The following is a 13,774-nucleotide window of genomic DNA, read 5'->3' on the forward strand; positions in this document are numbered from 1 at the left end:
GTACTTGCTTCTTTCAAACTGATGCTACAATGTCCTTACTTTCCATTGGAATTGTTTCCCAAAAATTACAGTATCCAAAGTATATTATTATAATACTAGGTATCATAAAAGCAATTTGCTGCTGCAGTTCACCCTTCTTCTATCAGGGAAAAGACAATGTGTCTAATTTTAGTTTTTTCATACATGATTTCAGGTTTTCTTATGTTTATGTGGATCTGAGCATGAAGAAAGAGGAAAGTTGAGTCTTTTACACACAAATAGTTTGTTTTAATATGCAAAACATTCTCTGGGAAATTATATACTTGACTTCCTATCATGTAGTCATCCAGTACTAGTACTTTGGACCATGTTTTTCTCTAGTGTACAACTCAGAGACAAAATTCTGAGAAGAATCATTGTTCATAGAAACATTTATTCTCCTAACTATTCTTGTTTTAATCATCTCCCTATGTTTCTGTTGTAGTGTCTTGGAAGTAGGACACACAGACACTAGGGAGGATCCCTCTGTTTTTATGTTTTCTTCCATAGGTAAGGAGTTATGAGGAAGGGATTAAAAGGGAAATAAAAGAAAATAAAATTATGAGATGAAGATTTACTCTCAGCTATGCAGTTCTAAAAACTACAAGTGTGATACTTAACAGGAATGGGAGCACACATCCCATAAACAGGTCATTCCACACCATAGTCATCATCCCAAGGTGCACTTGAGCATCTGCTAAATATTTTATATATGGTACTTATATTTACAAGTAGCTCTCTGAAAACCTAACAAGAATATTAGAAAGACCATAAGGAGGAAATGTTAACATGGAGCTGTCGGGTGATCTCACATGACTTGGGCCCACAGAATGCGGTGGGAATTTATGGATCCTATAAATAGATGGTGAACTATTTTTAAAGTATTGCTGCCTCTGTGCTACACTGAGTATATTACCAAGACTTTGTGATTGATTATTGGTACATAGCAAGGTATCTGACTAGATCCTTGCTGGAATACCTTCAAGATCTGACATCCTTCTTCCCTTTAGAACACAAGAAAATCATTAAATATTTCTGCATATCTGTAAATATTTCTGTACTTGCGTATGATTCACATGGAATTTGTTTTACTGTCCTGTCTGTTGTGGTCCATCTTGTGCTTAATTCCCATCATAACATTAAAAAGGAGAATAAGCAAAATATTATATTCTATTTGGTCCCAGAAAATTGACATCTTGCTTTTTACTGGGCTGCAGAGTCTTCAGAAAACAGTCCCTCTTTAAAGCAGGTTTCTCATTCCTTTGTGCCTTGATGACTGTGTGTTGTACCTAACCTGTCTCTGACACGGTGTGACCAGCTTATTGGGAATAATCAGAGTGAATGTTTTGTTTCAAAACTGGGCACTCTTTATTTGGTCTTTTGATTTTCATGGAGCAGGACCAAGAACATGAGCAACTTGAAAAATCTTGTTTGATTTCTATGGATATTCCTTAGCCTCTTTTCCCCAGTAGCCCCAGGCTAGTAATGAAATTTTACCATTTGAATTTACATGAAAAATGTTCAATATAAGAATATGATGAGTCTTAACAAGTAGGCAAAGCCATCAAATTTGGACTTTCCTGCTTCATTACTCATGTTGGTTTTTTTTCTCTATCAAAAATACCCTCCTTTTAGTACTGATCTACCCAGTTCCTACCTTTTGTCACTGTGAATATGCAGCCCAGACAATTCACTAATTACACGAGAAAACAGCTGGAAGGAATCTACAAATCCTTACTTGCTGTTTCTAAGAGATTGCCATTGTCATCTAATTCCAATAGTGATCACATTACTATTTAGTGACCACCTTACTATAAGCTTTAAAGTGTCTTTTGCATCTTGACTCCACGTTTCTCAGAGCAGGAAGGAACGGGAACAAGTTGGGTCAATCTGTTGTCACTTGTCACCTCGAATTATTGCATAACTTGTCATCAGCCAAGACTGCCAATATTATATATGCATTTTTTTTTCTCATGAGTGTGTTGTTGCTGACACCGCACAAATAAGACATCCCACAGCCCTTTCCACCACTCTGATTCATGCCCTTTTTAAGTCAGTGAAACAATTCACACATCAGTAGACCGTGAAGGAGAGGTGCTTGTGAGTACTTGTGAGTGATCAGAGCAGTTTTGCCTCTCTCTCTCTGAGAGAACTGCTTTTCTTCGCAGGTGCTTTTTTGGTTGGCATGGTGAATCATAGGCAATCGGCAAGAATGCTCTCAGGTATATAGTCTGCATTTCAAACTTCGTGGGTGTTGCAAGTAGGATGACTTTGACCATTCTTCACATCACTTTCTTATCCCCATACTGCTGCACAAAACGTCTAAGTGCACGATTTGATCATTATCTCCTGCTGTGACAGTTCTCTTTCTCTCAGAGCTTTTCCTTCTGCTTATCTGGGGGTTTGATTTCCAGATTATCAAGGACTTCCCTTTCTATTTATGATTTGTACCTGGGCAATACTTAACCTACTTCTCTACAGCAGGTTTTTTTTTCCTCACAGGGAGCAGGAATCTGAAAGAAATGAGCCCACTCTCTTTTAAGTGAGAGGCAGTTAAGATATTTTTGCTCTAAGAAGAAAGCAGAGTAGCTACTTTTTATTAAGAGAGTGTCTTAAAGTTTACATTCCAGAAGAAATGATGGGGTTTGAAAGCCTAACAGCTGTGAGATTCCTTCTTTGTTTCTGTGTACTGGAAAACCTTTCATCCTCTGGGAGTGGATGGAAGAAATTATTTCTGAGATTTTTCACCTTAGTGTTGTCCTCAAAATTCTAGGAAAGTAACAGATGGAATCTGTACCTCAACTTCTGTTTAATGTGGGATTACTCTAAAAACAGATGAGAAAGATAAATATTCTCCCACAAAAATTGCAGGGCAGATTTTTCAGCTCAGTGATATCTCATGGGATGTAAATCCTTGTATCCTGGAGTATTTTCTCATCTTGCATGTTTGTAAGTCAAATAAATTTTCACTCCCACCAAGTTTGTTTGAATTTAATTATGTTTCTGACAGGTAAAACAGGATTTAAGAACACTTTAATATTTATATCTGAGTGTTCAAACATCATATTTTGTAAAAATATTCTTTAAAGTGTCATTCAGAAGTGAATCAAGAGATTAAAAAATAAGCTTTACACAAAATATCTTGTGACTGCTGCTTTTCAAGAGGCTTTCTAAATTTAGATTTTCTGTATTCAGATCATCTGATAAGTAATTTTCCTAGTTTCCTAAAAATAGGGGAGGCTATTCTTTTTCTCTGTAAATAGAGCTTCAGTCTCACCCAAGTAAACATCTGAACATTTCGACCTTGTCTTTTTTTGCTCTTGACTTCTGTAGAGAAATTGTGAAATTCCACAACTGACCTCTCCAACCGTTATTTATTATTTGATGTTCAACCTCCTGCTGTAATCTTTTAGAGACTTCCAGCCATTATTTTCATATGACCACCTTCACAATTACATGTTGTGATAACTTAGGCAAATTATAGATAAGAGTGATGCCCATAGGTAGTGCTCAAAAATTCTGATGCATAGCTTTTAGGGGTTTATATACTTAAATCCCTTTATAAAGGAATTTCTTTATTCCTTGTAATATTTTATGGTTTCTCATCTGCTAAATAGAGGGGCAATATTAGTACACCTTCCAGAATTATGCACATACTGGAACACAACTGAGATGACAAAATAAGTAAGAAAAATGCCTCTAATTTTAACAGGCTTTAGAAAAATAGTTGCCATGTTTCTCATTATTTCAAAGCCTTGGATACTGGCAAAGGACATCTCAGTTGGACAAGAACAATGGCTAAAACTTCCTCTTCTTTCTTAGTGTTACATGGTTTGTTATCAGGTAGTAAATGTGTCATTTTTATTGTTACATTATAAAACTTATCTAGGGTTCAACTATATTGACCTAAATTTTTTCTAATTATTTAATGAACATCTTGTACTATACATTATATATTTGCTAGAAAAATATTTTGTGGGATATTAATATATTAAAATTAAAACGACCATGTTTTGTCTCATCATATTAATAAGATGTACTATCCCAGGATTGTGGGAATTTTGCAGCTGCTTAAAGGGCTGTAGTTTTTTATTTTCAGTTTGATATAATTCAAGCACAAAGTCATAGGTACTAGTACAAAGCTGCAGTACTTAAACCAGCTCTTCTAGCTTACAGTCAACTGGGATGAAATTGTTAAAAAGATAGCTATTTTTGTCTTTAGGAGATTAGTATTAGACTAGACTAGACTGGTTAATATAAGCAAATATTCTCAAATTTACCTTCTACAACATAAATTCCTAACTAGGTATGGCTGATGCAATACTTCTATTTTTATATCAGATTATGCTATCTGTGAAAGCAGTGAACTGAGCTTAGCTTCTATGAGCCAGTCTGAAGCAATGAGAAGTACTTCAATAGTGCATTCAAAATCTTGTTAATATTTCTATGCAGTTATAATTGGATACATACAGACATAATTTCAGCTGAAATCCACTGAAAAGAGCTTTCTTGATACCTTGACTGTTAAATTAAATCAGCAATAACACAGTGTTCATGAAAACAGACAAAATATGGACAAAAAGAAAATTTAATTACTTGGATCCAACAGTGATCAGATCTTCTCTGAAGAAAAGAAAGAGCAGAAGGAACAAAACCATCATTACCAGCTAAGCTTTACCCGCTTTTCCCAGTAATAAAAATAAACAACAACAAAAAAATCAATAGGGAGTAATTGTAACATATGGAGAAGAAAATGTCAAAGGTATATGGCAAAAAATAGTCACTGATTGCGCTGAAGTTTAGTCATTGTCCTGAAGTTAATTAAAGATGAAATTAAAGATGAAATTAAAGAAAAAATTCTTAGGATGTGTGATCCAAAGGTTTCTAATAATCTTGCATACCCTATAAATTGTGCTTTGTGATACATCTCAGTCTGATCCTGGTTACATCATTGCTATAATTGGGGGTCAGAAATTACAGGTTTGTGCTCAGGAGAAACTTCCTCAGTACTAGCACATTGAATGCAATTCTTAATTAAATGTTTTTTCTTCTTCCTTTTCTTCTGAAATCACAAGCATGAACAACTAATCCTTATGTCCCCTTTGATCTTTAAATAGAATATTTGATAGTAATGCTAGAATTAAACTGTGGAGGATTTTGGGACAGGAATCCCTAGAATTGTACTATGGAGTTCTCTACAGATTAACTTTCTGGTAAAAGAATGTAAGGAGACTTCTTGAAGTTAGTCAAGACATTCAAATGTATGCAAGTTAAAACTCTGACCTGGCCTCATACATAAGCATTTCATAGTGCAAGGATACTGAAGGGCCTGGAGGAGAAGCCATATGAGGAGCAGCTGAGGTCACTTGTTCTGTTCAGCCAGGAGAAGAGAAGCAGCTGAGAGGAGACCCCACTGCAGTTACAGCTTCCTCATGAGGGGAAGAGAAGGGGCAGGCACTGATCTCTTCTCTGCAGTGACCAGTGACAGGACTGAGGGAATGGCCTGGAGCTGTGTCAGGGAGGTTTAGGTTGGATATTAGAAAAAGGTTCTGCCCCCAGAGGGTTGGGCTCTGGAACAGGCTCCCCAGGGCAGTGGTCACAGCACCAGCCTGACAGAGCTCAAGGAGCTTCTGGACAATGCTCTCAGGTGTGACTCTTGGGGATGGTGCTGTGCAGGAGTTGGACTCAGTGATCCTGATAGGTCCTTTCCAACTCAACATGTTCTGTTATTCTGTGATTCTAGTCCTATATAAACTCTTGAGATATTTAGGCCATGAATAAAATAATGCTTGGGAAACATTCGTTTTTCTCTCATTAAGTAGATGGACTATACAGAGATCCAAAAATAATTCAAGGATGCCAGTACCTCAGTTTCTCAGACAGTGAGCACCATTCCTTTGCTGGACATACATCAGCTTGCTAAGAGGAAAGCTGCGTGATTTAGCCAACACTTAGTTGTTAGACAGTGATTCCTTTCAAAATTCTCTCCACTTACAGACCGTTTACATGGGATTGCAGGAATATACCTCACCCTCATCTTGAACACCCAATGGGAAAGAAGTAGAAATTTCCAATTTTAATCCAGCAGCTTGAATGTAAATGCATTTGTAGAGCTTGTGAAGCATAAAATCTAATCCTCCTCTCCTTCAAAAAGGCATTTTTAAAGAATATCTATTTTCATGGCAAATTGGCTGGATCGGCTGGTTCCTCCCAGCAGTTTCCCCTACAAGGTCTTCATGCTAAAGAGTGACTCCATGATTTCAAGTGGGAGGAGTTCCTTTGGGTGCACAGGAAACATAGGAAGTATGTGTGTTCCCTGATGTGATCTCAGCAGTGATTCATTTTGCTCATATTTGACAAATTTTATTTTATGCCAAGAAATGACAGGGTTTGGACCTAAGTATGGTGTATGGACTTACTCTGTGAGTTTAGGTACATTCAATATAACTTTGGAAGAACACCCCTACCTTATTACCAGACAACATATACCAGCTACTCTGGTAAGAAATCTCCTACAAATAAAAGAGAAACCATGTCTCAATATATTTGATCCTTCTAAAGGTGACCAGTTGTTTAATAAGTTTCTCTGATATTTTGTATCCGAAAAAAAGATTTATATTTGTATACTTGACAAAGCCAAGGATTTTGATTATAAAAACAGGTCAAATACATTACAAAGCAGTCTGCAAATGCAGTGTTACAAGAGAGTAAAATTTCCTGGCTTTTACCCAAATAAGTTCTCTCCTCAATTATTTATATTTGCAAGTTCACCATTGCAAAATCTCTCTTCTAGATGAAATAATATTCCTCCTAGACTTTCTGAAGGGGGAAAACAAGTGTTCAGTAATGAAGCCCTTAAGAATATTGCTTTTGGGGGGTTTTGCATGTATGCAAAAACATGCATTTAGGTAAAACAGAAGCTGTCAGAAAATGTTACAAAATGCAGTAATGTAACATGTCCTGAAGCTACTAGGCTCAATCAAAGCTCAGAAAGGCACTTTTCTGATGTGCTGTATTCCACGTACGCTTATGCTAAAATGAAGCTGTCCTAGTCAGTCAGGGAGACAGCATGCAGTAGTGAATGACTCCTCTATAGCAGTTTCCCCAGTTATGTCATTCAGTGTGATCCAACTGATTTGTATGATTTAGGTATGAACCAGTTATTTCTAAACTTTGAAGTCTATGCAAATTTCTCTGCTGCGATTATTGTAGAGCCAATTGCAACGTGTTTGAAAAGAAAAAAAAAAGAAAAAAAACCAAAGTTGTACCCATGCAAAGATGTTAATTACAGAAAAAATGTTGAAACTCCTGAGCTGAGAAACACCTCTCCTCAGGAAACGCAGGTTTTGAGGTTTTGAATACCTCTGAATGAAATTAGTATCTACTTTTTGGCTGGTCTGCAGAAAAGTACTTAAGTGTGAGAGGCTCTGAATATTATTTTCTTTTAAGATGGAAATGAGAAATTGGCTTTCAAAATGCATTTCATAGCATTTTCCAGCAGCAAGAAGGTGGTTCAAAATCAACTTTCTGTGATATCTCCAGACTTCAGGAGTTCATAGCTTTCTGAAATACTCACACTCTAAGTTGGATTCTTTTTATATTTTGGTTCTTACCAAGATATCACAAACTTATACCAAAATGTGACTATTTTTTGCACAAGAGATATGCTGTTGTTGAGGGAAGAAAAAGATCTAACTGTATTCTTTGAAAACAAAGGTACAGAAAAAACAGCTGAATCTCAGAGCTGAAATCTGGCTGCTCACTGAAGACTAGGTTCAGAAAAGCACTTAACTGCTGTTATACAGCATTTAACTTTTAGCCTTCAGACTTCTAAAGTAGCTGTGCAATTGGTAATATTTCTCTGACCCACAGTTTGGATACCTAAAGGCACACCAGTACTGCTAAGTGACAAGTGAATATGGAGTAGGATTGAGAAGGGGACTCATCCCTTGCTTGAGTCACAGCTTAATTGTTAGCCCTCTTCACAGATGTGTTTTGGACCTCTCCACCTTTCTCCCCCTGCAATGCACTTTAGGCAGGATAGACACTGTCTCCAGAAACCTGCATAAACCTGTCCTGTTGTGGCCCCCTCCCTTCTTTCAACACTGAGCAGAGCATAGTCTAAGCCCTATGAAACCTCCGGTCTCACTTCAAAACACACAAGATTATATTTAGCTTCCTTTTACTCCCACTGCCTGCACTACTGACTCCTATTATTCAGAACACTTTGAGCTGAAAAATAACTACCCAAAATAATAATTGTGTATTTTAGTCACTCAGGCACTAAGTGGAACCCAGGGGAGGTGTAGTGCCAATACAATGTGGTAGTATGGGATGTGGCCAGCTTGGAGCAGAAGGTGTGAGCAGTAAGGGAAGTGAATGCAAGCCAGCAGGCACAGCAATTCATCTGTGCTTGTATTTTATGTCACCAGTATAGCACACTTTGAAACCAAGTTCTGCAACATCCAGCTTGATCAGCAAGGATCTGCTTGTGCTAGTCTTTGTCAGAGGATGACGTAGATATGTCAGATGCAGATATAAATAACATGACAGAGGCTTCTGTAGAAACCTTCTCCATCTGCTCTTTGCTTTGACCCACCTCTTGGCTGCTTCTCTTAAAAAAGGTATTACTTCACTCCTAACATAAGCAGAGCACCTTGCTTTCTTGTAAAATGCTGTTAATGATGCCACCATTTTGTCTGATATATTAAGACACTCAGGCAAGATATGATACACCTGGGTCCTGCTCATTCTTTTTGAGGGGTTGGAAGTTATCCTGACTTCTTCACAGGGAAGTGTGACCAGGAGTACTCTGTTAAAGGACTTGTGTAATGTGACAAGAATTTAGGATTCACAGGGCCTGTGTAAATAGATACTCTAACTGGCCTTTAGGGTCCTGTCCAAGCAGATCTGGGACATGATCTGGATCTCTGGCAGAGTAAAGCACAATCACTATAAAATAAGGCTCACATAAATATTGATAGTATCTGCTCTCTATAAAGACAAAATAAGAAAGGTAATATATAATATAAAGACAGGGACTGTCTTCTCTTTTTTAGATGTGTTTTTCAAGAATTAGATTGACAGGAAGTTTTTGTATAAGATGAAGATCTTATAGATATATGTCAGCACAAGTACCAAAGTGGATTTGAGAAGGTATGGATGGGAAAATATGTGGATTCCAGCTGAATTTAGGGGTCAACTAGGTGCTGATAACTTGGCATTGACAAGACTACTGGAACAGGGAAGAAGCATAACTTTAGGCATGAAAGGAACCTAACTGATAAAACTCTCAATACTCACAAATGAAAATATCTCTGGCTTTAAGCAGCAATTTCAATGCAAATTTGAAGATTCTGTTTTTGACCGTAAATATAAGTATTCTGCTTTCTTCCTTCTATGGTGCTAGTCTTTTTGTAAAAATTGACCTGTTCTAGGTTTGGAGGTATACAGCAGTTGGATAAGTGACTCTAAAAAGTAGTTCTGAGCAGTGAAAATAATAAAGTCCACCTTTTTTTGAATTTGGATTTTCTGCTGTTCAATAAGGTGTTCAATGAGGAAGTTTCCCCTTGTGCTTTTTCTAACCAATGGGTCATTCATAACATCATTTTCAATGTGGATTCTTTGATATCTATGAGGAGTTGACCTCATGTTTCACCCTTTTCCTCAATAAAGGCAATAATAGAGCCTCTCTCCTCTTTTTCTCTCAACTGTCTGTTTAAAAGAAAAAACATGTAGGATCTTAATGTTCTGAGACCTGAAGTGCTCAGTTAAATTTGATTGAAACTGGCTGATGGTTCAAAAGCTATTGGAAAAGGATGGATAAATATACCTTCACACATACCATCAGTGTTCTGCTAGTAAAGTGCAGAAGTTAGTCCCTAGGAAACCAAAGCAAAAATCCCTTCCGAGCATATTCAGAAGCATGTGCTATATCTCAGAACCATTTTAATTTAAAAATGTCCTGTGTAAAGACTATGTTCTGTATAGTTCTCTAAAAATCAATGATTTCACATCAAAAAGGGAGAAACAAATTCCAGAGAAAAAGAAAAGAAACACAATTTTAGTACAATCCTGATAATACGAGTGACATCAATCAGCTCAGCCTGTACCACTGTAGTGCAAAGTTAGATTCATGCTTTCAGCACAAGTTACCATTATTATGGAAAAATAGTTTAATCCCTTCAAATTCATATCAGTAGAGATGCATTTATTCATAAACCAACAGGCTGAGTGAAAGGAGTGCCATTGCTTTGCAATCTCCTGTCCAGGAACTTTGAAATCACTGGGGAACCTGCAGCTCTTTGTCATTGCTCTAGATTGTCAATCCAGCATGAGATACTTGTGCTCCACTGCACCGTGACAAAATGCTAGTGTGAGTAGTACCTAGTGTGCAATTTTAATCCATGTTAGAAACTCTGCCCTGAAAATGTATATTTTACTAGTACATATGACTTTTAAAGTCTGAGATTAGAAAATTAAATACAGAAGAGAAGTTCACATGTGCTGACATGTGCCATGCTGATGTGAAAATTGAAATGTGTTAGATTGTCTATAATGCTTTTTGTCACTTGAGATGTCAAAAGCATACAAAAAAAAAGAAAAACCCCAAACAAACCCTGTCTAATCTCTTTATGAATTTGTCTGAGAAGAAAGAAGGTTATTTTTGTCTGAAAATGGAATGATATCCCTTTGTCATCGTGTAGTTCAGAATAAATTTATAGAAACTGTCAAGATTATCCTGGATTTACTGTGTTTTAATAAAGAGGAGATTTTAATCCAGTGCTGGTGTGACTGACAGTTCTAGTTTACATACGAAGAGGGAGAAGCCTCCTCAGGATCCTCCATGCTAGGATCAGTCAGTTAACTACCCAGCTGATTCCCTGGATGTTTTTCCTTTGCTTTTCCAGGAGATTTTGTGTGGGAGGGCTGGGGAGGCAAGCACTGCTGTCAGTAGGGGAGTGTTGATTTTTGCATTCCTGAAAGTCGCTGCTGTGCTAAATGAAGATAATTGGCAGGAATTGATTAGCTTTATAGGAGGGCTTTATTAAGGGTTGAGCTCTTTTCACAAATTGCCCCTTCTGCATTTACTGCTTGAGAGGCATAATCTCAGCCACCCCGAGATTCACAGAACAGGAGATTGATTTCCTCCTTTTTCTTTTTCTTTCCCTGCCTTAAACTCTGCAGGTCAGTCCCACCCCAGGGTGCATCCGGGCGTTAATGAAGATGTTGTACTGCCCTTACTGCAGAGGACTTCCCACTGTGAAACCTTGCAACAACTATTGCCTCAATGTAATGAAGGGCTGCCTAGCAAATCAGGCTGATTTGGATACTGAGTGGAATCTGTTCATAGGTAAGAAGAGTTTCAATATTAGTGCAAGGAAACTCTGGTAATATCAAATTTCTGCAGGGTTCTGTGAGGTTAGAAGACGCTGTTGGTCAATATTCAGAATGAAGCAACTGCAGATGCAGCTCGCTTTCTAATTGAACTTCATGGCTTGCAGTAAGGAATGACTGCTCACCATGCCCTAAGCCAGTCACGTTTCACATTTCATATTTCCAAAGGAATGATGTGGTGTTACAGCTCCTGAGCTGAATTATTACATGCTATTTGAAATGTTGAGAAAGATTTGGTTGAGGATTTGATAACAAGCTTAACATGGCAGAAATAGTATGTATTACAACTTAAAACGAGGCCCTTGCAAGCTGAGAAGATAATAACATTGTATAACATCCAGTCAACATAAATCACAACAGCTGCTGTTCTTAATTCTGGTAGTACATGGTCAAAAAGCTTTAAAAGTTACATATATGAGAAATTATTAATTCCTCATTGTTGCTTAAAATATGCTAACGTCTCACTTCCAGTGTACTGAATAGAAGGTACCAAACATGCAACCTCACGTTAGAATGGAGCGTAGAATATATATTTAAGAAATACTGCTCCCACAATTTATTCACATAATTTTTCACTCAAATAAATGAAGAATAAGAAAGAAAGAATTGTCCCTTAAAGAGCCATTCATCTGTCCTGTAGCAAAGCAAAGCAAAACAAAAAAACAACCAACAAAAAAAAGCCCAAATCCCACAACCAAAAAAAAACCCTCCCAGACGAATAACATATATCAAGAAATATTACTTTTAAGTTGCTTTTGGTGATAGAATAGGATGACAATTAGACAAGGCTGATGATAATATGGAAGGAATGGAACAGTTAGTTAGCCTATGTCATAGTCTAGACTGGATTTTGGAAAAATAAATGCAGCTGGAAAAAATGTGATAACACTTTATTGCAGTCAAAGAAAGGAAATTTATTTTCTATTTTTGGAAAGATAAAACATAAGCAATCTCATTCTGCTTAATTTCAAACCCCACTGACCAATGTGACTTTGAAAATTTGACTCTGACTCATTCATGGATTTTTGCTTTACTCAGCAGTGCAAGATGGATAGGGAGAAGAAAACAGGATGAAAAATGAATCAGAGTATGAAAAGTGAAAACGAGCATTGAGCATGCTATAAAAATAGCATGCAAACAACAATATTAAACAAATGATGCTGATACATTTACCTTCCCAGTCTCTCGTGCTGGTTAAAGGAGTTGACATCAGAAACAGTGCTGCATGGAGGGATACCCGTGGGATTACTGGAGTAAAAAGGAGACTCTAAATAAGAAAGCTAAGTAGGAGCTGATGGGAAAACAATTCTAACCTGTTAAGGACATTGCAAGCTACTTCCCTTGTCACTGAATGATAAGCAAGTGCTGAAATGTCGCTAATTCTGATTTAAAAAAATTAATAATGTAGGCTTTTAAGAAAAGAAACCCAAAACATTTGAACTAAAAGAAACAAGAGAGTTTTTATTAAGACAAGTACCAGTTTAAATCAAAAGCTGGAAGTTAAGGTTTCAGCTGTTGAGAGAAGATTTCCTTTTCTGGTGCTTTAAATTCAGTGAGAGTCCTGGGCATGGTGAGACGTGTTGGAAAGTGTGGAAATGCTTACAGATTCAGACTTTCAGAATCTTTGCTGCAAAGCCTTGTCTGCATCAATGTCTCTTTGGTTTTGATTGTTCTTGCTCTCAGAAAATAAAAACTGCATGAAAGCTTGTATGTTATGTTAAAACATAGTGCTAATTTATTAAATACCATGTCAGGCAGGCTACTATGCAATTATCCCTGCAGGTCAGTGATGACAAGGCAGTATACAGTCCAAATACATCAAATTATATTTCCCCTTTCTCCTAATGAAACAACTTTCCCTCTGTAACTTTATGGGGAAGAAAATAGAGGAGGTACAAAGATTTTCATGTGTTTGGAAAAGGTATTCTGTTTTATCCCATTTTTCAGGCCTCTGACAGCTTTGCTGAAGATGAGGGTCCTTCCTTTATGAAAGACTGAAATGAGGCAAGTTGTCTCTGTCTCTGACAGCTGTCAGAGGCTTTCTAATAACACATGCAATTCCCTTAGTGGTAAACACAACAAAACTTCTACTCACTGAATTAAAACGAACAGCAGCATTTTACAGCACTGCTGAGCTATGAAAGATTGGAAATAACGCATGAGCAGTTTTTATCCCTGTTCCAATACTAGGAACCATGCACTAGTGAAAAAAAAGATAATTTTGTGCATTAACATTCTCTGCCTAGGCAGGAATCCCAAATGTTGGTGCATATTCATACACAAGATAGTTTTGCTTAGCTCATAATCTGTGCATTGCAAGGTTGTTTTGATAGAAATTGGTACTAGGAGAAAACTCTCA

General features: G+C 37.1%; 1 protein-coding gene across 1 annotated transcript in view; it reads left to right on the forward strand.

The window, feature by feature from the left end:
• The window catches only part of GPC6 (glypican 6), a 721,607-nt gene that overhangs the window by 512,169 nt on the left and 195,664 nt on the right, over positions 1-13,774 (forward strand). The window contains exon 4 of the mRNA XM_066545104.1: positions 11,206-11,371. Coding sequence (XP_066401201.1) covers positions 11,206-11,371 — 166 coding nt within the window. The remainder of the gene's footprint in view (positions 1-11,205; positions 11,372-13,774) is intronic.

The sequence above is a fragment of the Molothrus aeneus genome, chromosome 2 (assembly GCF_037042795.1).
Source record: "Molothrus aeneus isolate 106 chromosome 2, BPBGC_Maene_1.0, whole genome shotgun sequence".
Classification (NCBI taxonomy): Eukaryota; Metazoa; Chordata; class Aves; order Passeriformes; family Icteridae; genus Molothrus; species Molothrus aeneus.